The sequence below is a fragment of the Vidua macroura genome, chromosome 24 (genome assembly GCF_024509145.1).
Source record: "Vidua macroura isolate BioBank_ID:100142 chromosome 24, ASM2450914v1, whole genome shotgun sequence".
Classification (NCBI taxonomy): Eukaryota; Metazoa; Chordata; class Aves; order Passeriformes; family Viduidae; genus Vidua; species Vidua macroura.
Genome location: NC_071594.1, coordinates 2,143,077 through 2,167,398, shown reverse-complemented (window position 1 = coordinate 2,167,398; position 24,322 = coordinate 2,143,077). Strand labels below are relative to the sequence as shown.

The following is a 24,322-nucleotide window of genomic DNA, read 5'->3' as shown; positions in this document are numbered from 1 at the left end:
CTCCTCCTGTCCCTGTTCTCAGGCAGCAGAGCCCGACTCCTCCGGGCTGTCCCCTCCTGTCAGGAGTTGTGCAGAGCCAGGAGGTCCCTCCTGAGCTCCTTTTCTCCAGGCTGAGCCCTTTCCCAGCTCCCTCGGCCGCTCCCGGCTCTCCCTTCCCTTTCCCGGCCCCTCGGGGTCTCTGTCCTGCGGGCCCCGCGGCGGCCGCTGGGGGGCGCTCTGGGGCCCGCCCCGCGCTCGTTGCTCGGCAACCGCCCGGCACCCAGGGGCGGGTGCTCTGCGCGCGGCGCGATGACGCAATCAGAGCGCGCGGCGCGGGGAGAGGGAAGGGCGGGGGGAGGCGAGGTGTGCGGGCCGGGACCTCTCCCCGCGGCGGTGAGTGCGGCCGGGCCGGGCCGAGCCGGGCCGGGCGGGGCGGGGCCGGGCCGGGCCGGGCCGGGCCGAGCCGGGCCGGGCGGGGCGGGGCCGGGCCGGGCCGGGCCGGGCTGGGCTGGCGGCCCCGGGCGGGTGTCGCCGGGGCGGCCGCGGCGCGGGGTCGCGGTGGGCGGGGGCGCCGGGCGGGGCGGGCGCTGAGGGCGGGCGGGGCGGCGCGGCGGCAGCGCCCCCTGTCGGCGGCGGGCGCCGTGCCATGTGGCCGTGCTGGCTGTGCCCGCAGGTGCCGCGCGCCATGGCCCCCCCCAAGGACATCATGACCAACTCCCACGCCAAGTCCATCCTCAACGCCATGAACGCCCTGCGTAAGAGCAACACGCTCTGCGACGTCACCCTCCGCGTGGAGCACAAGGACTTCCCGGCCCACCGCATCGTCCTGGCCGCCTGCAGCGACTACTTCTGCGCCATGTTCACCAGCGAGGTCGGTGCTGCCGCCGGCCCTGGGTGCTCCGTGGGTGGAGGAGGCAGGGCCGCCCAGTGCTTGGGCTGTTCTCTGTTGAGCTGCTCAGCAGCTGGGCCAGCATCCCCCCGTGGGGGCCCGGGATCCCCTTGTGGTGATCCTGGAGTCCACTGGATACTCCCCGTGGTTGCTCAGAATGCCCCCGTTGTGGTTCTTGATCCCTTCGTGGTGGCTGTGGGTGCCTCAGGAATCCCCATGGTGGCCCTTGGTCACTGTGAATCTCTCCATGCTGGCCCTGGAGCCCTCTGGGTTCTGTCCTGGTGGCCATGGAGCCTTTCGAGGTGATTCTGTGTCTTCTGGTGGCCCCAGAGCCGTTTATTGTGACCTGGTGGGGAGTTAAGAGGTTGTGGCAGGGACTGTGGCCTTGATTCATGGTCTGCAGCGACCGCCCTGTGCCCAGCGAGCTGCCAGGGTGAGCTGCCAAGCCGGAGAGTTCTGATACATTTACTTATTTTTCCAGTGGTGATTTGTGGTTTCCGTGGTTGCGGGCATCTTTGCTGCCCTGGCGCAGAGCTGTGGGAGCTGTGCTGGGGATTCTGGGCAGCCCTTTCAGTGCAAGGCAGGGTGCTTGACGCGTGCTCTGGGCTGCCCTTGGCACTGGCTGAGAGCTGGGCTGTGCTGCTCTCCTGCCATGGGGGTGTCACTGGGGCTGGGCTGGCTCTGAGCCCCAGGTGCTGCACCCAGCACATCTCACCTGTGAGCGCCCTGGCTCTCAGCCCTTCCTGTGAGACTTGCACTACCTGTGTGCAGTTTCCCTGAGTCACTGACAGGCACTGCTTCAGCTGGAGCTGGCACTCTGTTAAATGTCAGATGCTTTGCCTGGCTTTGTCTTTATAAGTTGGAGTCAATCTTTGCAGCTTTTCTTATGGAAGATGCTTTCCTTATCCTACTACCTTCCCCATGAGCAGGGAGAAACATTGTTAAGTAGCTCACAGGTGCTAAAGCCCTCCCTGCTAGCCCAAGAATCATTGCAGCAGGGAATTATTTTTCTCTTTGTTTTACCCAGGCACGAAGGCTGTGGCAGAGCTCTCTGTGTGCCCACTTATCTCAGTGCTGTCAGGGCAGCAGGTGTTTACAGTCCTGTGCAAAGAAACCAAAATGATGCATGTGTGGCCTGACCTCAGACCAATATCTTTTTTTGTCCATATCTTCATGAAATTTGTAAATCCATCAGGTTTGTGCTCTTTCTCTGCATAAAGGAAATGTAATTAGATGAAGAAAACACACAAAGCAAATTCAATCCCTGGTGGCTGGAGTTCTCTGTTCTCCAGTAGCTCTAGGTGCTCAGCAGTACAGCAGAGTATCGCTGCTTCTCTAGGTTTGCCTCCACGTTCCTGGCAGTGCTTTTGACTTCTGGACTTCGTGTGCAGAGATCCCGTCACCCCGTGTGCTCCAGAACATTCTTTGTGGCTGCTAACAAAGGCTGGGGGTTGGTGTGCTTTGGGTCTGAGCCGAGATGTCTCTCCTTGTTTTGTTACACTCATGTTAACTGTAACATCATAGTGACCTTCATTCAGACATGTGAATCGTCCTAGGAAATTAAATTCTTCCTGAGAAAGCAGCTGTGCTCAGTGGGCAAAAATGCTTGCTCTCTCATGCTCCCATAATGCCTCTCCTTTAGGGGTTTCTTTTCTTTTGCTTGGTTTGTGTTTCTTCCAAACTTGCTTCTTTGTTATGGAAACCCTAAAGTGACCAACCTGCCAAAGGGCACACAGTTATGGAGTGTTTGTGGGAGAGCTTCCTTCCAGGAAGGGGCAGCTTGGTAAGCCTCAGAGTGGACATGTTTCCTGTGTGTGTCAGAGCCTGTGATGGGACAGTGCTTGGACACTCTCCAGGCACTTGTGGGTGCAGGGTTTGGCCAGGCTGGGACTCCAGGGAGCCCAGAGTGTGTGTGGTGTCATGGACTGACAGGCCCTGCCAGGCTTCCTCAGCAGTCTATTGCTTGCCTCCTGCAGGTCCGGGGACTGCTTGGCTGCTCCGATGTGCCAGGCTGGGCTGCACGAGGCTTTGTTCAGAATTGATCTTGGGTTATGTCATGGCATTCCTGGCCTTTTATCCTGGGTTATGCCACAGTATTCCTGGTGTCACATCTGTGCATAGCCAGTACAACACTGAGACAGTCAGCAGATACTGTTGTCATAAGCAACTGCGTTTGCCCCTCTGTGTCTCAAGTTTCCTTCCTTCTCTCACTTCTGACTTTTAACATTTTAAAAAGTTCTCAGTCTAGCTTAGTATTAATTTTCTTCCCATTTTCTGTTCCCGTTCTACGGCATGAGGAGAAGCCACTGATCACCTGATGAACCCCAGGTTTTTTACAACACTTTCCTTTGCCCCTGTGCTGAGCAGTGTGGGAGAACTGAAACACCATCAGTTTTACCTGCAGGGTTGTTCCTTGACGTGAAAATTGCAGAGCAGTTTTATCTCCCCTGGATCTTGGCTGTGCACTGGTATTTGTCTTTGTTTGTCCAAGTTAACGTAACTTGGGTTCTTTTAAGAGCTCATTACTGGCTTCACCTCAGAAGGAAACTTCTGTCTTCTCTTGGAGGCTATGTTCTAGAAATTGAAGGGTTCTTTCCCTCTAGAACAGAGAAGTATTATTCTGGAAGTAAACAGCTGGTGTTTCCAGGTTCTTACATGGCCATCTTCTCTGCACTGTGATTGCTCTCCAGGGTACAGTGAGCCACACATTCGCACTGTCATGCCAGCATTTCTCTTCCCCTGTGAAAAGAAATTGGGGTTTATTCCAGAGTACTTTTGTGTATCTGCATTAGTAAAGGCAAAACCAAGAAACAGCCTTCGGTAAGAAAGGAGTTGCAAAATTTTAGACGCATTCTCCTGCATGATTGTTGTGGTTTAGCCCCAGGCAGCAGCCAAGCCCCTCAGAGCCCTGTGCTTGCTCCCCCACCAGCAAGATCAGGGAGGGAGTCAGAAGGTTAAAAGCTGGAAAATTTGTGGGTTGGGATAAAGACAGTTTAATATGGAAAGCAAAAGCCACGTGTGCAAACACAGCAAACCCAGGAATTCACTCCCTGTTTCCCAGGGCAGGCAGGTGTTCAGCAATCCCAGAGAGAGCAGGGTTCCAGGACACGTAACAGTGACTTGGGAAGACAAACACCATCACTCCAAACATCCCTCCCCTCCTTCCTTCTGCCCCCCACTTTAAATACTGAGCATGATGTTATGTGGTCTGGAACATGCCTTTGATCACTTTGGGTCATCTCTCCCAGCTCTGTCTCCTTCCCAACTTTCTATGTGTCTCCTTCCTAGCCCCCTTGCCAGCCTGGCAGTATGAAAAGCAGAGAAGGCCTTGGCTCTGTATGACCACTGCTCAGCAATAACAAAAACATCTCCATTATCATCCCTATGTTCAGCACAAATCCAAAATACAGCCCCATGCCGGCCACTGGGAAGGAAATAAATTCTACCCCAGCCAAACCCAGTGCAATGATTTATGGATGGAATTGAAAAAGCAACATAGTTTCACAAAAGAGCTGTAACCTGCAGCCCCTGCCTTAAGGCTTTCTGCAGCTTGGGCATCTTGAGGTAAAACTCCTGAGGCCTCAAAGTGACTCTCCTTAGTTGTTTTCCTGGATGCTGCAGTTGATTTTGGGATCTGTACTGCTGCACACTTCCTATGCATGGGCTACTTTACTCCCTTCAGGGACTGTGAGCAGAGCTCTGATAGTAAACAACAAAGTGAGAAACCAGTCTGAAATTCTGACTGCAGAGATGTGTCTGATGCCACTGAACAACCTCAAAAGTAAACAGTGAACACCTTGAAGAGGAAGGCTGCCTGGCCTGTGTGTTGGTTAGCATTGGATGACCATCATTTTGCATTCTGAGTCCAAGGATGTGGCTGCATGGATGGACGAGGGACTGTCTGTGTCCCAGCAGCCCAGCACTGAGCACTGCAGGCAGTTCTGTAATGCTGCACACACAGGCTGGAGCTCAGCTCAGAGTCCTCATGAGTGAAAGGCTGAGAGAATGGGGATTGTTGAGTCTGGAGAAGGCTCTGGGGTGGCCTTCCACTACCTGAAGGGAACCAACATGAAAATGGAGAGAGACTGTTTTCACTGGGGTTGCAGGAGAAAGGGAAATGGCTTCAAACTGACAGAGAGGGTCCTCAGAAGGTCCCTTCCAACCAAGACCAATCCATGATTCTGTGCTCAGAATCACGTTGTCTCCACACTGAGATCCTTCTTTAAGGTATGATGTTAGGATCCCAATTCTGCATCACACACATTAGGTGAAGTTACATGAAATACTTCCTTCCTTCTAGACATTCTTAGCATGTGACTAAACTGAGCAAAATAACCAAGTAGTGGGGTGTAGCAGAAGTATAAGGGAAGCAGGAAGTAATCATCTGTTTGGTATTAGTGTTGTCCTTGTGGTTTGTGTTGTGGTCACCAATATAAAGAGAGTATGTGCATGGCTGACTGATTGTGGGTCAGGAGCTTCCTTATCAGCTCCAGGCTGATGTGTGAAGAACTGATGCTTACAGCTATCAGGAGGTCAATAGAAGTTTGTGACATTTTTGATCCTAAATATGTATGGTCTATGTCTTCATTTGCTTATTAGAATCATCTGAACAGTTCTGAACTTTGGTGGCATTTGTGTCCTTTGTGGTACAAACAGTTTAGTCTTGTTTTGAAGATGTTTTGTCAAGGCAGGAACTGGTTTTAGCTTCTGAATGCAATGCCTGGCCTGTCACACAGCAGGTCAGACAAGGTAATTTGCTGTTCCTTCCCAAATTTGGAAGCCATAAAGGTTGTTCACTGAGTCAATAGATTTGAAAGGCCTCTTCCCTCAAATTCCTTCAAGGGTCGCCATTACCTCCTGTACTTCCTTGCAAGTGTATCTCTGCATGATAGACAAGGCTCAGTCCCAGCAGACATCTCTGCTGTGTCCTGGAGTGCCTCTGCAGGAGTAGCTTCCACTGCTCTTATTTTCTGTATTCTGTATCACCTCCTTTTTCCCCAGCTGTGGCAGGTTTGAAGCTCAGTGATGGTGCTTTGGTCATGCTTTCTGCTCCCTGAGCCTCTGCCCAACTGGCTGTACCAACTTCGGGCTCATTCTTGGCCACAGAAACCACAGGCTGTCATCTGCATTGTGCTTGCACTGGTGCTGACTGCTCCAGAAGTAAAGGGGCTGGTTTTGCAGCATGCCACAGGAAGATCTTTATCTCTTGAGGTGCAGCCATGCTGCTGAGCTGGCAGCAATGTGCAGGGTGTGATCAGTGAGCCCACCAGCCAGTCCATTGGAATCATAGGGTGCTCTGCCAGCAGCTCTGTGCTGGAGGCACTGAACCATGAAACTGATACTTTGTGAAATATAATCTGTTTTGTGCAAATTTGATGGATTCACAGAATTTGCTGTTCCCAAAGATTGACCATTGAGAGGATCATGTTCCTTGGAAAAAATAATTATTCCAAAATTAATCATAGAGGTGATTAAATAGTCGGGAGACAAAGTCTGGGTTGTGTAAGTGCCATCACTGCACAAACTGTCATTTTATTTCATTTCATTTTAGGAATGAAGTTCACCATAAGCTTGAAGAATGAATCAGGAAGCTGATGAGTTGAGAAAGCTTTTTCTTTGGCTTGGTTTTAGAGGAGAGTGGTGAAGATGTCCAGGTGTTGGAAAGGAAAATTACTTGTCAGTAGAATTGACTTGTTCAGGTTTAGGGCTGGACATGCCCAGGGGGAAGTTAACAAACCTCAGGCAGAAGAATGTCCTACTGATGGGGGCACAGAAAAGCCAAATTTCTGGGCCACAGGGAACTTGGCAAAACTCCCAAAATAAGGAAGAAATTGATAAAGCCAGCTCAGCAGCTGTGCTGAATTCAGCTTCGAATGGGTAGAAGGTAATTCTGGCACGCTGAGACCGCTGAGTCACAGCCACCGACTCCAGAAGTCCCCTGACCCAGAGGAAGACTGAGCATGGGACTAATTAGCATAAGAAGCAAGGAAGTCATTAACCAATAGAAGATAGAAGGCTAATCAATAAGAGAACTAGATAGTTTGTAGCCAATGAACATTAATGCCTTCGGTTGCTAAAATGTATAAATAGTGAACTGTTTTGTCAGTCTGGCTGGCTTTGGGGATTGGCCCCCAGCCCCCCTTTCTGTGCTGAACTGAAATGAATCAAATACCCAGACTCTGAGTGTGGATTGGCCTCTTTCACACCTCGTGAAAGAACCTGCTTTGGGCCAACCCCTAGGTGGGGACTCCATGTGAACTGCAGGAGGAATTCCCTTGGAGTAAATCTTGGAGTATTGCATGGAGGAGACAGTTTAGTTGTCTTGCACAGGTGACACATGTAATCTCTGCTGACTCAGATCTCAGCTCACAGGTTTTACTGTGCAGTGTGACTGTCCTTTTGATCCATAAAGAACTTTGTCTCTTACTCATTTCTGTAAGTGAATTCTGTAGGGGAATTCCCTCCTTCCCTATATCCTTTCAGTGAGCACCAGAACAGAAAGGACAAATCTCTGTTGAAATCTCTGACAGATCTTATTTTCAAACCTGCTGAGGGTTGTGGGCTTTCTGATCACATTAATGAAAAATAAAGCTGTGTCTCCCTTTTAATTTACAGCTCTCAGAGAAAGATAAACCCTGTGTGGATATCCAGGGCCTAACAGCCTCCACCATGGAAATCCTGCTGGACTTTGTATATACAGAAACTGTGCATGTGACAGTAGAAAACGTCCAAGAATTGCTTCCAGCAGCATGTCTGCTTCAGCTGAAAGGTAATTCAAAGATTAGCACAAATTGCATCATTGCTGCTGTTTAGAGATTTGGTTTGTTTGACCCTCTGTGCATGGAAAAGAAACTGATATTTATAAGTAGTTATGTCAAACTTCTCTTTTCTTGTGTGCTGTGGTCTCACTGGTAGAGGAACAGATTTGGTTGCAAAACGAAATGGTAAAACAGGTTCCATTCTTTGGGCTACTGTACTTCTGCAAGAGTATTCCCAAGAGGAATTGTGAGCTGCATAGCACATAAATGTTACAGCTCAGTTAGATTACTGTAATAAGCAATCCTAGAAGTCATTTGAGCTGCCATCACAGTATGTCTGGGTCAGTAACAGACTGGTTGTTGTCATTGCACATGCACCTATGGAGCTATCCCAGACAATTATCCCAAATCCCAGACAACTTACCTAAAGGTTATCATAGACCTGGAAATCTGGTGCCATATCCACTAGCAGACACAGTAGTGGTTTATAATCCATGAAGCTGGGTACAACTCACATTGCAGTGTTCCTAGTATCAGATTGACTTAATTTTTTCATTGGAATAGAACAGCCAGAGCTCAAACCAGCCCAAACACATGGTCTGGCTGCTCCAAGTGTCTTCACAGTCTCCAAAGCAATACATGCATGTGTATGTTTCTGTAGTACTTTTACTTGTTATTTGGATTGGATTTTCATTATTGCTTAGAACTTTCTTTTTTGAAGCCCTTGCCAAAGCAGTGGATTGATAGTAAGCGTGCAGTGCTCATTCACCCCTCCAATTTTCCGTAGGTGTGAAACAAGCTTGCTGTGAGTTTCTAGAAAGCCAGCTGGATCCATCAAATTGTTTGGGCATTCGGGATTTTGCTGAGACACACAATTGTGTGGATCTAATGCAAGCTGCAGAGGTCTTCAGCCAGAAACATTTTCCAGAGGTGGTTCAGCATGAAGAGTTTATCCTCTTAAATCAAGAAGAGGTTGAAAAGCTCATCAAGTGTGATGAAATTCAGGTAAAACCTGAAAAGTATCATTACTGTGCAAAGCATTAAAATAAAACATTTAAACCAGTCAGTAATTAGTCCATACTCCTGGGAGGGACTCCTCACACAGTTCCTGAATTTGAAATTTAATTTTCAAGAGGCGTCTATTTTTATTTTTGCTAGTTTGTAATTTTATCAGTACCATGTAGCTTCTGTGTAAGAATTTGCTGTCAAACAAGTGTTTCTTGCAAGTCAATCACAGCGAGTTAGTTCCCTTTGCAGAGTTATTGGCTCTTCATTCCCTCCTTTCCCTAGAGAAGATAAGTTGTCTCAATGCCTACATTTCAGAAATAGCCTCAAACCTTAACTTCTGTTTGCCTGCTGATAGCAGCACAAGGAATCCTGGGATGGTGCAGGGTGGTCTAAATCTGCAGGGGCTTACAGGGAGATTTAGTTCCCTGAAGGTGAGCTTCTGGAGGGTGTGCTATGTGACTGGAACATGACAAATGTTTTTCCAACTATTCTATTAATAAGTTGACTATTCCCTGGTAATGAGGAGAGAGCTTGATTATTTATTGAGGTGGATTTTGTCGAGAGCTGATGTTCACTGCAGTTGAAAGGCTTGAAGCAATCACTGTTCAGAGTTCAGGGGAGCAGGAATGCTTGGAAGCAAACCAGTGTATGGGATATCTTTGATGGCATTCCTGAAAAGCCAGTACAGGGGTAGCTGGGGAGAATTGTTGATGTATTCCTTGAAAGTGGTCTTCAGCCATGCCAACATCCCCTTTTTAATGAGGCTGCTTGAGAAAAAGCATGTGAGGCAGTGGTGAAGGAGCCGGCTCCAGCTGGGATCCACAGTGGAGCAGGCTGAGTGTGCTTGGTGTTTGACAAGCTGCAGTTTTGTGCTGTGAGGGGCTGAGCTCCTGTGGGTTGTGATGCTGCTGAGAGCAGCTTCTGGGCTGGGAGCAGAAAATAATGACCCAGCCAAGCTTCTTGGATCATCTGTTCAGGAAAAGTGACATTCCTTGTGGATTGGAAGGGCTGGTTCAGACTGTACAGTAGGCAATGTGTTGGGCATGCACTGTTGTGCCTTAAGAATATATGACAAGTAGGGCAAAGGAGGGGCTTCTCCCCCTCTTCTCTGTCCTTGTGAGACCTCACCTGGAGTGCTGTGTCCAGGTCTGGGGTTCTCAGCACAAGAAACACATAAACCTGTTAGAGAGGGTCCAGAGGAAGCCTGGAGCCCCTCTGCTCTGGAGCCAGGCTGGGAGAGCTGGGGGTGTTCACCTGGAGAAGAGACAGCTCCAGGGAAACATTATAAAGGGGTTTATAAAAAAAGAGGAAGAGTGACTTTTTACGTGGGCAGAGAGTGATAGGACAAGGGGTAACAGTTTTAAAGAGGAGAGATTTAGATTTGATACTGGGAAGAAATTCTTCCCTGTGAGGGAGGTGAGACCCTGGCACAGAGTACCCAGAGAATATGTGGCTGCCCCATTCCTGGAAGTGTCCAAGGCCCATGGTAGGGGGTGGAATGGGATGGGTTTAAAGTCCCTTCCAGCCCAGACCAGTCTGGGATAAGGAGCAGATCTCTCTCCTGCTGTGCCAGCACAGAGGTGCTGTGTGGAATCAAGAGTGTGGTAAGGGAACACCCTCAGAAAATCTCTGGGCTGCTCAAGAAGTGCAATGACAGGTCCTCACTGTGATCCTGCATTTAGTGTTACTCATCGTTTATCAGAAAATATAAATGATTCAATGAACGGTAAAACTGTTAAATATATCTGAGGACATGCAGTTCAGGAGAGAATAAACCAGCACAGGATTATTGCATTTAAAGAGGAGGTGGGGAAATTGGAAACAATAAAGTAGTCTGCTCTCCTTTTGTGAGCTCTAATTGTCCTTCCCCTGTAATTCCAAGAGAAAGAGGCCATTCCAAATTACACTGTAACAAATATAAAACAATGGTGTAGAAGAATGCCTTACATAATTAACCTCTGTGGCTCCCTGCTTCAAAACATTCTGCCTGACAGCTTCAAACTGGATTTCAAAGGGGACCAGTCATAGGCTGGTGGGAAGGCTTAGTCCTTTCATCACAGGCTCTTCTTTTATCTTCATATTTAGTCTCAGTTAACAGACTGTGTGATAATAAATTCATGTCTGATTTCCTTTTACGTTGGATATGTGCAAAAAGAAAACAAAGTCTAAGTAATATATAGTTTATATATATGTATACGTAATAAGTAATATATAATTCTTTTATATATATATATATATATATATATATATATATATATATATATATATATGAGATTTTTACAATTCTTTTGCTTTTGGTAATCATAGGTGTCCAAAGCACCTGTGGTTCTCTAACGGGATCAAATCTGGATGATTTAGTTAATGTAATCTCCAAAAGTGGTGTAAGCACCAGCATCTGCTGGTCCTAAATGGAGACAGAAATAAACTAGTGATAAAATAAAATAAACACTAGAAATAAGCAAAAGCAATCATGCCCTGGGATTCTCCACTCTGAAATCCTTTGTAGTTTTTAAAAGGTGAATTGAAGCCTTAAATGTACCCGCTCTGGCTGGAGTGTCCGAGGGGCAGTGCGTAGGCACAGGGCTGCTGGGGCCTAAGGCAGACACTTTGCTGTGCAAAGGAAACATGATTCTAATCATCTCTTTGATAGCACTTTGAATTTTGTTGGATCACAGCTCCTGCTCCAGAGAACTGGGGGAGCTGTCCTGTGAGTTCCCACCGGTGAGTGGATGGAGCTCTCAGCTCCAGGCTCTGCTCCGCACCGTAGCACTCACTGCTCTGGGACTTGGACTGCCCATTGTTGATCTCAGCTGCAGGGGAAAAAGCAAACACAGGTTTAAGGAAAAGAAAGTGAGAGAATTCCCTGTGCTTATGGGGATTTCCCTAAGGGACTCCTAGCTGAAGTGTCCTCCTCCCTTGCTCGCTGTGAAGCAGTGCAGCAGCTGGACGTTGTGTGCTCCATGGCAGTAGCTCCAACATTTTGCTGCCACCTGATCGGGATGTGCCTCCTGTCTGCAGGTGGACTCGGAGGAGCCGGTGTTCGAGGCGGTGATAAACTGGGTGAAGCACTCGAAGAAGGAGCGCGAGGCCTCGCTGCCGGAGCTGCTGCAGTACGTGCGGATGCCGCTGCTCACCCCGCGCTACATCACCGACGTCATCGACACCGAGGTACCGGCCCGGGCAGCTCCTGCCTGGGCTCTGCTGGCCCCCAGGACGCATGCAAAGCTCTTCCTCTGCTGCCACTCTTTGGTGACGCTGTGCAGCTGTGCCTGCTCAGCCGCAGCGCTGCTGTCACACTGAGCTGTGTTTGCTGTGCCAGCAGTCACAGCATCCCGCTCTGCAGCCGCAGGGTGCCCTCTCCAGAGCCATTAGCCAGCTGTCTCTGCAGATATCCACAGCACCTTTCTGTTGTCATCTCTTGCAGTCTTTAAGTGCTTTCTGCCTTCATTCCTAAGTACTGGCAGGTTCCCTTCCCCCAGGCTGAAGATTGCTGCCATTGATCTCAGGGAGGTCATGACTCCTCAGACGGTGTCTGAGGTGCAGAGGGCCAGCAAGTACCTCTGTGTAGGAATATAAAAAGGTAAAAGACACTTTCTAAAGCTGAGAAAGGCTGGAAAATTTCTAAACCTTCTCATGGGAAGCTAAGAAATTAAGAACCAAGTGAATACATTTATATTTATCATAAAGAATGAGAAAGAACAAGAACTTATTGATAACTCAAGATGTGAAAAGTCCTAGATATATGTTTTGCCTACACCTCTTGAGTGAGAAAAAAAGCAGCTGTGTGGGTCCAGGACCTACACACAGCCAAGAGCCATGGCCAACGCTGCTGCTTTGTGTTCTGGGATGCTGCAGAGGCAGCCCAAAACGGGGACAATGCAAAGCAACAATTAAGCTTTTAAGTGCAAGTTTCATTCCAGACAGGAAGTGGTGCTGACCCCAGGCAAGATTTCAAAGGAAGGCCCAGAGAAGGTCAAACCAGCCTTCAGGTTAGGTGGTGATAGGATGTACTCAAGGGTTACTAGCCCTTGTCACCTGACAGGTGCTGAATGGTGAATGAGAGACATTTCTCTATGTAAGGAAAAGGCTGATTTAGCAAGTCATCTTGTGATGGATCATGGATATTATTAAATCAGGACAACCTAATGAGCTGTTGTGGTAGGTTGTGCCAGAGCTAAAGGGTGTTCAGTCAGATTGTCATGGTCCACTTCAAACTGAAATTTAACCTAATGGAAAAGGGACTGGTACCAAAACAAATAGATCTGTTCCAAATCCAGCCCAAGACAGAGTGTGTACAGCCCTCAGCTCTCAGAGTGAACGTGAAGGGTGACCTGTCCAGTCTGGCAGTGCCACACACCAGTGGCACATCCTCCAGCTTGGGCCAGTATAGAGAGTGGAGCACTGGCCCCATGTGGCTGCCTCACAGAGACACCAGGAACCTGTAGAGGTAAATCTGAACTTACTGAAGCAGCATGTACACCCAACACCCATGGGAAAATGAGTGCTGAGCTGAAGGAAGGCTGGTCCAGGCCCTCAGCTAGGGAAGGGAATTACACAGCATTGTGCAAGGAGATGAGGCTGTCTTTGGATGCCCCTCACTCTTCAACAAGACCTCAGTGTTCCTGTTGCCTCTTCACAAGTCCATGTCCCATGTGCAAAGTGATCAGGGCAGTAAATCAGCTAAAGAGTTTCATTGTGCTGTGCTGTCTCTCTCTCCTCCAATAGCAGGTACAGGACAAGTTATGTGGGGCTTATCAAGTGTGCTTTTACTGCTAGCTCCCCTTCCTAGTCATATTTCTGCTGGCTTACATGGAGCAGAAGTGGCTTTTCCTTAGTGTTCTAATGCAGCCATTTTCTTTAAGAAGCCTTCAGTGCCAGACTGTGAGGATGGAGCCATATCTTCTCAGCTGCAGTCTGGTCTTCAGTTGCCTTGGCATTTCCCTGCATGCAGTATCTGCACCAGGACCCGCACACAAGTCCTTTTCATGCTGTCTGAGCTGATGAGAGTTGGCTTTAGGACAGTTCCTCTGAGGTTTCTTAAAATACATTGCATGTACCAGTGACTCATGTTTCTCCCCAGCCTTTTATACGCTGCAGCCTGCAGTGCAGAGACCTCGTGGACGAAGCCAAGAAATTCCACCTTCGGCCCGAGCTCCGGAGCCAGATGCAAGGACCCAGGACACGAGCACGTCTGGGTGAGCAGCAGAGGAAAGGACCCTGAGAGGGGCCAGGGCACTGGCAGGTGTTGTGTCAGACACCTTGACTAATGCCTTGTAACTGTGTTGATGTTCTTCACAGCAGTAACTTATCCCATGGTCCCCAGCAGGACAGAGAGCGGACTGGAGCAAAGGACAGAGGTGCCTCTTTTACAGAGGCACCTGTAAAAGAGGTTTATAGATTGCTTAGTGCCAGTGTGGGGACTAGCTGATTGCCTTTAATCCCAGGCCCCTGCTGTGGCCTTAAAAACAGTTTCCTGAGTTCCTGGTGCCTGCAGATACATTTGTCCCAGCATGCAGCTGTCCCGAGAACTGTGGGAAGAGTTTCTTCCTGTCTGAAGAGGCAGGTATCGGAGTCCAAAATAGAGCTGTGAGGTGAGTGACAGCAAGTTTCCACAGAGAATTGAACAGGGGAAGATGCAAGGAGGGAGATGGAGATGTCCCTCTTCCCCTTTAGAGGTGCTTTTTTTTTTTTTTTTCTCCCTAGCCTTGTTAAGGCAAATAAATGGTGATATCTTCCTTTATTTCAGTAACATCTACCAAGCACAGTCACTGAGTTGTTCAGAAAATGCTTGTCTTAGGGAAGAACAGTGGAAAGGGTACAAAAGGAGATATAAAGGAGTGAACTTCAGCACCTGTCTGAGGCAGCTTGCCTTTTCAAAGTGCCTCTGATGTTAGGAGAAACAGCCCTCCAGCAGCCAGCTCCTAACACCTCAGTCAGTTGTCTGCCACATGTTCTGAAGAGTTTCTCCCTTCTCTTTCTTGCTGAGCGCAGAGGGAGTGTGAGTGCCCGAGCCAGGTTAGGTCCCTTCTCCAGAGCCGAGACAAAACCAGGGATTTAGAGGCAGCTTTGTGCCAGGGAAGACTCAGAGTTTCTTCAGGTTGTTCCCCTGAAGTGACCCTTTGGTTGTGAAGGGATTGACTTGGCTTTGCTGTCCCTCTGTGCCTCAGGAGCTAACGAAGTGCTGCTCGTGATCGGCGGCTTTGGCAGCCAGCAGTCCCCCATTGATGTGGTGGAGAAATACGACCCCAAGACCCAGGAGTGGAGTTTCCTGCCGGTAAGGGACTGGTTCCGACCACCACTGGGCTGCCCAGGCTGTGAGCAAACTCTGATCCTGCAGCACCAGCTGGATAACAATCTCCTTGGGCTGTCCTGTGCAATCTGCTGAGGATTTCTGACAGAAATTCTTTAGAGATTTACATGGTGAATGCTGAAACCACTTCAGCTTGCAGAGTGACTGAGGGAGAGGGGGTTGTTGTCACAGACCTGATCAGCTGAGCCTGCAGAGACCCACATCTTGGTTGTGGGAGTGAGAACGATCATGTTTCTTAGTGAAGGGGTGTGAAGCTTTAAGGTTAGTGATGATAATTGGAATGTCAATAGGCACAGTGTAATCAGTGCAGTCTTCAGGCTGCTGCGTGATCCCACTGCTTTTTAGAACATAATGGGAAGAGAGAATTCCTGCACTGAGGAGTATTTTTACCTAAATTAAAATCACCTTTATCTGTGTGAAATGGTGGAGAACTGCCTTTTCTTCCGTATCACCTGTTAGGGCAGACTCAGTATCACCTGGTGTTCCAAAATTCTGATCTTTTTTGGAGGCTGAAAGCTTCATCAAATATTCAGAGTCCCTACTTTTTCCCATTGCCAGTGGGAGGCTAACAAAATCGTCCCAAATGCATCAGAGGTTATGCAGCAGCACAGGATAAATGACATTTAGTGTGAAATATTTGAGTGCAGAGAGACACGGTCCTGAGAAGAGAGCATGGCAGTGGGAGGCAGGCACAGTCACTCAGGCTGTGCCCTTTAAATCCATAGTGCTGCCTGCCCTGGGGCAGTGAGCCATTTCCCAAAGGAGCAGCAGAAGAGGGTGGAAGAGCAGTGGTTGGTCTCCGTGCCCAGTGTTGTTTCTGTCCGTGACCTTGGTGTTGCTTTGCTGTCCCAGAGCATCACCCGCAAGCGGCGATACGTGGCCACGGTGTCCCTGCACGACCGCATCTACGTCATCGGGGGCTACGACGGGCGCTCCCGCCTCAGCTCCGTGGAGTGCCTGGATTACACGTCGGATGAGGATGGCATCTGGTACTCCGTGGCTCCCATGAACGTGCGCCGAGGGCTGGCGGGAGCCACAACCCTTGGAGGTACGTCCTGGTCACTGCCAAGGCAGAACAGCCTGCTCAGCTCTGGCCTGAGATGCTCTGAGCTGCTGTGTGAAGAGTGGGCTGGCTCTGGGGGAAGAGGGAAGCCTGAGATTCTGCCTTCTCATCACTGGGATGCAGAAATGGAAAACTTGCCCACATATCCTGAGAGGAGCTCTGCCTCCGCTGCATTCCTGCAGCATGTATCTGTGAACTGGGGGAAAGGGGCTCTGTGAGAGATTATGGAGTGGGAAGCTCTGAGGGTGGTGACAGTGTTGGGCAACGCTGAGCACAGGACACCAAGTACAGCTGTGACCATCCAGCACTGGAGTGACTGGAACATCTGCAGGGAAGGAGTGAGGACTTTGGGCAGGTACTGACATGAGGCTCGCCATGGACAGGATTTGGGTTTGGGCATGGCAGTGTTTCAGTGGTTCTGCAGCATGAAAAAAAATAGCTGGATTGTGTGTGTTCTCTTTCATCCATCAGGAAGAAGCAGATTTAAGTGCCAGATGGGAACTTGTGTTTGTTTGTTAGGCCTGTGAGCCAGACTGAGGAGCCTGGGTTCATCTTGGCTCCCAGTGTGCCGTGGTCTGTTTTCTGTGGTTTGCAGTCCATGTTGCAGCTTTGCTCCGTGTGGGAGGGCCCTGGTGCTCCATGCTGACTGGCTGGGTCCCACCTCTGTCCCTGCAGACATGATCTACGTTTCGGGTGGGTTCGATGGGAGCCGCCGTCACACCAGTATGGAGCGCTACGACCCCAACATCGACCAGTGGAGCATGCTGGGAGACATGCAGACAGCACGGGAGGGAGCGGGGCTCGTGGTGGCCAATGGAGTCATCTACTGCCTGGGTAGGTACCCTCAGCACCTCTGGAGCTGTGCAGAGCCTGCCTTTTTACCCAAGTGACCATTCAAGTGCTGCCTGAGCAGCCCCAACCTGTCACGTCCATGTTAGAAGAGGTTTAACCTCACAGCACTCACAGCTGTGTCAGTGAGTGCTGCCTGACCTCACTGTTCCCATCACAATGGCTTGGACTGCAGCTGCCACATCACTGCAGGGAATGCTGCACACTGCAAATTAAACACAGTTTACACACACTGCCTTTGAGGAATGGCAGAAGTGTGGAGGACAAGCAATGCCTGCTGAGGCTTTGTGTGGCCTGGCAGTGTCTAAATGCCTAGAGATGAAGCAGGTAGCTGTGGGACAGAGGGTGCACCTGCAGTGGTGGCTGTAGTGCTCCAGAAATGTATCCTAAGCTCTCTGTTCTCCAGCTTCTTCCTGTAGCACTCATTTCAGTTTCAGAGCACTACACCAGCTGTGAATATAGTGAGATTGCCAGAGGACAAAGCACTCTGAAGCTTGTTCTGTGGGTCACCTTCTAGGCCCCAGAGAAGGCAGGCCCAGTGTTGTACCCACATCTGTTGCAGTCGTGTTCCTGGGGAGTCACAGATCTTAGGCACTGCTTTCATAGAACCACTGAATGGTTTGGGTTGGAAGGGACTTCATCTCATTCCACCCCCTGCCATGGGCAGGGACACCTTCCATTAGACCAGGTTGCTCCAAGCCCTGCCCAACCTGGCCTTGAATCTGGCCATAAACCAACCACGTTTATTCCCCTTCCTCATGCTATTCCCCAGGGTGGATGGCAGCACACTGCTCCTTTGCTGGGGCTGCACAGAGATTTTCACAAGTATCTGCTTGTGAAACAGCTCTTGAGAGATCCCAGCCTACACCATTCAGCCTTGTGCAGCTGCAGCACAGACCTGGGAGCTGCACATGTGCAGGGCTGCATCAGCAGTGGCCTCAGTGTGCTCAGAGGCAGCTCCATGGGGCTGGCCTGGTTTGCTGGTTTGGGGAGGTGATGCTCTCCCACATGGCCCAGTGCAGTGTGGGGGCAGAGCTGGCTCTGGGCTGGCTGCAGGATCCTCTGTCCCACCAGGATGGGCTGTGCTGATGGCAGTGCCACGCTGTGCTTGGGGCCCATCTGGAATGGTACTGCTCTGCACAGAAAACATTCTCCCCAGGTGAGCCCCATGGTTTGCTCCTGTGTTTTGTTTCAGGAGGCTACGATGGGCTGAACATCCTGAATTCTGTCGAGAGGTATGACCCTCACACTGGACACTGGACAAATGTCACTCCAATGGCCACTAAGCGCTCAGGTAAGAGCCCACAGTGTCACCATTGAGTCAGAAATGACACGGATAAATGAGTGACACACTCCATGTGTTTTCAGAAGGCTAATAACAGTTTTATTAGGAACCCATTCCTTTTTATACTCTAGCTCCCTACAGGTGGACCTGATTGGTCCTTTAATCAAAACACCATCACCATTGGCTAATTAAGACACCCATCTGTAAACTTATGGGAAAACAACTTTTTACAAACACCACCTGTGGATTGTTTCGTATTTGGTAATCATTCTTTCTCTCCAGCTCCCTCAGACCAATTCATGGGAAAGCTTATCTAGCTTTCTCTCTCTCTGACCAGACTGTCACATCCACACCCACAGTGCCTTGAGATCAGTGTGTTTCCTGCTGCACTGAGGGAGCAGTCACTGCTGGTGTGTTCTGCTGCCCTGGAGGGTGCTCTGGCCCAGTGGGTGGGTTGGCTTTGAGAAAGGATGATTTTTACTGGCTTGAATTCCTAAGGGAAATATTAATTTTCACATGCCTCCATCCCAAGCCAAGGTGTGTATAGAGGAATGTAGTGGCAGGGTTACAGGTTACAGGGAGGCAGATGAAATGCTGTGTGACTTCCACAAGGAGGAACAATGCCTGCCATGGAAAAGAGCTCCCAAGACACAAACTGACCACAGTACTGGGTCAGTGCTCGTCAGCTGCATGGGACATGGTGAAGGCAGGTGTGCCCTGCCAGGCTCCTTCACCTGAGCCCTGCTCCAGGGCAGCACTGCCCCAGCAGTGTCGCCCAGCAGTGGGCTACACAAATGGTGCAGTCACACAATAATTATTCCCCAACAACTCTTCACTTGTCTCTCTGCCTGGTGTTCTATCCGAGCTTTAAGTTGGCACTCATATCTAAGACAAAAATACAGTTTAAATCCTACTTTTGGGGTATCTTTCTGTTTAAACTCTCCTTCATTTCTCAGAGGGGTTGTCGTGGGGCTCCTGTAGCTCCTGTGTGCCCAGGTGTGTTGGCCTCCTGCTCTTACTGTGTGCCTCAGGCTCCTGCCCTGCCCTCCAGGCCACGCTGACGGGCTGCCCTGGCCCTGCCTGTGTGTGCACAGGGAGGTTGCTGTGTGCTCCACACCTGTGTGGCTCCCAGTGCTTACAGTTATGTGCTTAGACCCTCTTCCAAATCCCTTTTGAGGTTGCTTTTTCTCTACTTCTTTCAATAACTGGCCCTCACAGCCAGCCTGGGCAGCACTCGTCCATGTGATCCCTGTGCAGTGGTCCTGGTTAGGGACAAGTACTGGCTACACAATAAAACTGGGCTCTGTTCCAAAAACATTTCAGTTTTCTTGTGCCTGCAGTGGCATTCACCAAAACCCCAACCTTTAAATATTTATTCCTGTGACTGGGATATTCCTGTTAAGTGTTGGTTTATCTGCCAAGAATGGATTTGATTTAGGAGTTGGGTACTTTCCAGATCCAGGAAGGCCATACATATAAAACACAGGATAAAATGTGCAGGTTTTTCTAGGTCAGAGGCACCATGTGAGGTCAATCCATGAATCTCTAGGAAGCTTGAGGATCAGATGGGGCCTGCTTTGAGCACCAGAGAAGGCTGAGTTTAAGACCAGAAGCAGAATTCAAGCTTTCTACAAGAGGCATTTCCCAGGTCTGTGCTCCCCACAGGAGCTGGAGGTTTTAGTAGCTGTGCCTTGGCTGCAGCATGAGCTCCTTGGTGCCACAAGCCAGCAGGAATCTGGTGAGGCTCTTGACCCAGCACTGGCTCACCTGGTTCCTTCCTTGGCACTGTGACCTGGAGTACCAAGATCTGAAACATGGGTGTGCCCAAAGGCCTTTTTTTGCTCAAGTTTTTGTGCTGCTAACTACTCACACCCTAGGTGTGAGTGCTGGTGACCTTGGACCCTGCAGGATTTCTTTTCCCCCAGAAAACAATCTAAGAGTTACCCACGTGCAGGTGTTTGAATTCCAAGACCAGATCTAAGAGTAATCTTGGCTTTATTCACAGAGATAATTTCCTCCTTGTTTCTTTTCACCTCTTAGGGCAGATTCTGGAGGGAGGCTGCCTTTCAGAGACCTTGGCCATAGTGCATTGCTGGACCAAATTTCCCTGATTAGGCCTTGGTTTGGTCTCTTCAGCCAAAGCTCCTGGGGAGCCCACTGGGCCAGCCTGGCCATTCCCAGCTGTTCTGAGGCTCTCAGCAAGGACAGACAGGGAAAGCCAGGATGTGTTTAGTGGAACAGAAAGTCTCTTATAACCTGTTTGTAAAGAAACAGATCCATGCCAGGGTAGCTGGCTCATTCCCTTCAGGATATTCATTAGTGCAGGAGTTCCATGTGGGTGGTGACAGCCTGACAGGGCTGACTGTGCAGGAGCCCCTGAGGCCACCGAGTGCATGCTAATGTCACAGTGTCCTCCTGTGCTGTACCTGAGGGGGCTGCCAAGGAGGAACTAAGGCTGGTGGGGGTTATTTGCTGCTGGTTTCATAAATTCCCAGTTGGAGCAGCATATTATTGTCTGCTTTCACTGTGAGAACACCTGTTCAGGCAGCTGCTCCAGCCACCTCTGCCTCTGCAACAGTGTAGAAACCAGTTTTCATTTTGTCTTCCAGAGGAGTAATGTCAGGGAAATCCCTCCTCCAGCTTTGCATGGAGCAGTGTGCAGCTACTCTCCAGGCCACAGCCAGGAGCTGGGTGACAGCAGGGACTCAGAAACACCAGAGGAACCTGTCTCTGGCTGACAGTCCCAGCCAGCTACCTGCCAGCAGAGCGGGCCTGGTGCTGCTCTGCTCACACACCTGTGGTCAGGTGTCAGCCCAGGTAAAGCTCTCGTGCTGCTGTGCTGCCTAGGCCCCCCATGCCACAGAGTCAGCAGTGTTTAGTGGAGCGAGATGTTTTCATGTTTCCTATTGGAGACAACAGAAGACACGGTTATCAGCTCTTCTGGGGGAGGTACAAGCATAACAAATGTCCTGTGGAGAGGGAGGAATTGACCTGCTCACCTTGTGGCAGCGGGCCCGGTGCTGCCGGTGTCACTCGTGGGTGTGACTGTGCCACCTTCTCTCCGCAGGGGCTGGCGTGGCTCTGCTCAATGACCACATCTACGTGGTGGGTGGCTTCGATGGCACGGCACACCTCTCCTCGGTGGAAGCCTACAACATCCGCACCGACTCCTGGACCACGGTGACCAGCATGACCACGCCCCGCTGCTACGTGGGGGCCACCGTGCTGCGGGGCCGGCTCTACGCCATCGCCGGGTAAGCCCAGGGGCCCTGCAGCTCTGGCTGCTCAGCAAGTGACCCCAGGGGACACAGCTGCTGCCCCTTCCACGGGGCCTCTCCTCCACGAGAGGAGACACCCACGGGGTCACCGTGCCCAACCAAAACAGGCAGCACAAAGGTCCAGGGCCCAGGCAGGCGGGAGAGCGGCAGCACACAGCAATGGCAGCCGATGCAAGGGTTGTAATTTAGGCTATTCACAGCCTCCCAGCTGTGAATGCCTCAGCCTCTTCTCCAGCACCATCCTTCATCTGTAACTTTCTGTCCTGGCAGATACGATGGCAACTCACTGCTGAGCAGCATCGAGTGCTACGACCCCATCATTGACAGCTGGGAAGTGGTCACCTCCCTGGGGATGCAGCGCTGCGACGCGGGGGTCTGCGTCCTTCGGGAGAAGTGATCAGGAGGGAACTCACAAAGAAAAACATTCTAAAAAGTCTCGGCTGGAGGAAGAGTCCCAAATGATTTGCAGTGACTGTTCTTGAGCGTTGTGGATGCTGTGGGAATGAGCACCAGAACAGCAGCTTTCTGTGCTGCTTGTGACTAGAGCATGTGCATAACTGTGTGATCTCAGCAGTCATTTGAAATCGGGGGCTCTCTGGGAAGCTGGAGGAAGGGGATGAATGGGTCAGGAGAAGCTGCACTCTCTGCTGTTCCTGTGGCTCAGTCTGTGGGCAGAGCAGAGTTGCCCCAGCCTGGTCTCAGCCAGCCTGGTGACCCCTCCCAAGGACATGTACATACCCCTGGGTCACCTCTTCAGCCACCGCAGGACCCTGCGGGTCCTCGGGTCGCTCTCAGCCGTGTGGATGTGTGAGGGTGAGTCCAGCTGCTCTTATGTTCCAGCTTCAAATCATCGTGTCCGTACTGAATGTTCCAAGGTGCTCCCGAGCACACGTGGCTGCAGAGCCAGGCTGGCTGGTGTGTGTGAGGGGGCCTGCACTGGCACTGTGTCTGCAGGGTCCTCGCAGGGCTGCACACAAAGGAGTCGAAGGTTAAAGCTGTCAGCTACTGTGACCAGAGCCTGAGGCCACAGGGGCAGAGGCAGGGGAGGAGCTCGTTGCCTGCCACAGAAGCATCTGCAGTGTTTGTACTCTTGATCAGGTGCTCAGCAAGGTTCATCACATCGTGTTTCCTCAAAAAGCTTGACAGCTCCAGCTGCCAATGACATTTAGCACTGGGAGCTTGGCCGTGCCCGTGCCCCACCGTGTGAGCTGAGGCCAGGAGAGCAGGGACACGGTGGCTGCTGCCCACCAAGGTCCTGCTGGGTGAGTCACTGGGGTTTGTCCCACACAAAATGCTGAGTCCAGCACACCCAAGGCAGTTTTTCACTCAAGTTCATTGTGTGGGTTTTCCTTTTATCTAGGATTTTTCTGCTTCCAGGGCTGTTCTGGAGTGACATCCGGGATTCTGTTTCGCCCTTTGTTCTCAGCTGTTTATTCCCCTGTCTCATAACTCCACATGCTGTGACACTTGCTATCCCTGGCCTGCCCCGTGAGCCCAGGTGAGGCTCCATCAGTGGCTCACAGCAGCTCATGGAGCACTCCCTGCTCAGCATGTCCTGCCTCACTGCGTTCCTGGCAGCACGGGCTCCCCTCTGCCATCAGCTTGCCCCACAGTGCCTGGGCTCCATGTAGTGCTGCTCGTTGAGCTTCCTGCTGACTCCTTGCTTGGGGACAGGGTGGGATCAGGGACGTGGTAGCATGACCTAATTATGCACTTTCAGCCAATGCTCTGACCTTCTGCGTTTGTTTCTATCACACAAGTGTTCTGTGGTTTTGTTTCCTATGTTTATTTTTTAATGAAAGTATAAAGAATAAAATATTTCCTGAGCCAGTAGGAGTTTAGCTTCTGTTCTCTACCTTCCAGACATATGTCTGACTGCTATGTGGAGGGTTTGTGCAAATCCTGTGTTAGACAGGCAGCTACCCTCAGGTGTGTCTCTGCCCTGCAGCTTCAGTCCAGTAATGAAAAGCAGCTGCTCCAGCTGTGAGATCTGTGGCACAGAGTCCAGCCAGGCCTGGAGGACTCCCTAGGGAGGGAATTTCTTGCAAGGTCTGTTGGAGAAGAGCGTGGCAGCAGAGAGGAGGAAAAGACTATGGTTATAGTCAACAGAAATAATGAATAATCAGGGGCTGAACATGAGCCCAGGTGGCCAGGAAGGCCAATGACACCTGGTTTGTACCAGCCATGGTGTGACCAGCAGAGCCAGTGACCATCCCTCTGCTGTGGGCACTGCTGAGGTCACACCTCCAATCCTGGGAGCAGTCTTGGGACCCTCACAAGGACATTGAGGGACTGGAGTGTGTCCAGGGAAGGGAACAGAGCTGGGGAAGGGGCTGGAGCACGAGGAGTGTCTGAGGGAACTGGGAAAGGGGCTCAGTCTGGAGGAAAGGAGGCTCAGGGGGGACCTTCTGGCTCTGCACAACTCCCTGACAGGAGGGGACAGCCGGGGGTGTCGGGCTATGCTCCAGGGAACAGGGACAGGAGGAGAGGGAATGGCCTCAAGTTGTGCCAGGGGAGTTTCAGATTGGATATTGGGGGAAATTTCTTCCCTGAAGGGCTGATCAGGCCCTGGCACAGACTGCCCAGGGCAGTGGTGGAGTCACCATCCCTGGAAGTGTTCAAAAGACCTGTGGATGTGGCCCCTGGGGACATGGTTTAGTGGTGAACATGGCAGTGCTGGGGAAATGGTTGGACTCAACGATCTTAGAGGCATTTTCTAAATTAATTCCATAATTCTAATACTGTTGCAGTAGAGCTGCAGTTGCAAAAAATTACGGCTCCTTTGTCTACCATGGGCAGGTGGGATGAATGGAGCCCAGGATTAATTCATCTGTCCATATGCAAAAGACAGATTGTGTTGGTTTCAGGGCAAACTGCAGCATTCTGCCCCAGGAGCCTCTGAT

At 50.6% G+C, this 24,322-nt stretch overlaps 1 protein-coding gene across 2 annotated transcripts; it reads left to right on the top strand.

Moving 5' to 3' along the window:
• The first annotated feature begins 273 nt into the window (after positions 1 to 273).
• On the top strand, positions 274 to 23,252 carry KLHL12 (kelch like family member 12). Of its 2 annotated transcripts, none has more exons than XR_008440539.1 (12): positions 274 to 372; positions 653 to 850; positions 7,484 to 7,637; positions 8,414 to 8,631; positions 11,653 to 11,802; positions 13,715 to 13,829; positions 14,802 to 14,908; positions 15,797 to 15,992; positions 16,683 to 16,841; positions 18,052 to 18,150; positions 20,751 to 20,958; positions 21,209 to 21,294. XR_008440539.1 is itself a non-coding variant. In XM_053998274.1 (12 exons), exons 1-12 carry the CDS (start codon positions 289 to 291, stop codon positions 21,814 to 21,816), a joined length of 1,794 nt encoding a protein of 597 aa, XP_053854249.1. In that variant the 5' UTR covers positions 274 to 288; the 3' UTR covers positions 21,817 to 23,252. The 2 variants fall into 2 exon arrangements, 1 of the variants encoding a protein (XP_053854249.1); XM_053998274.1 differs by lacking the exon at positions 20,751 to 20,958 and adding an exon at positions 21,690 to 23,252 and having other exon boundaries at positions 21,209 to 21,395.
• Positions 23,253 to 24,322: the final 1,070 nt, after the last annotated feature.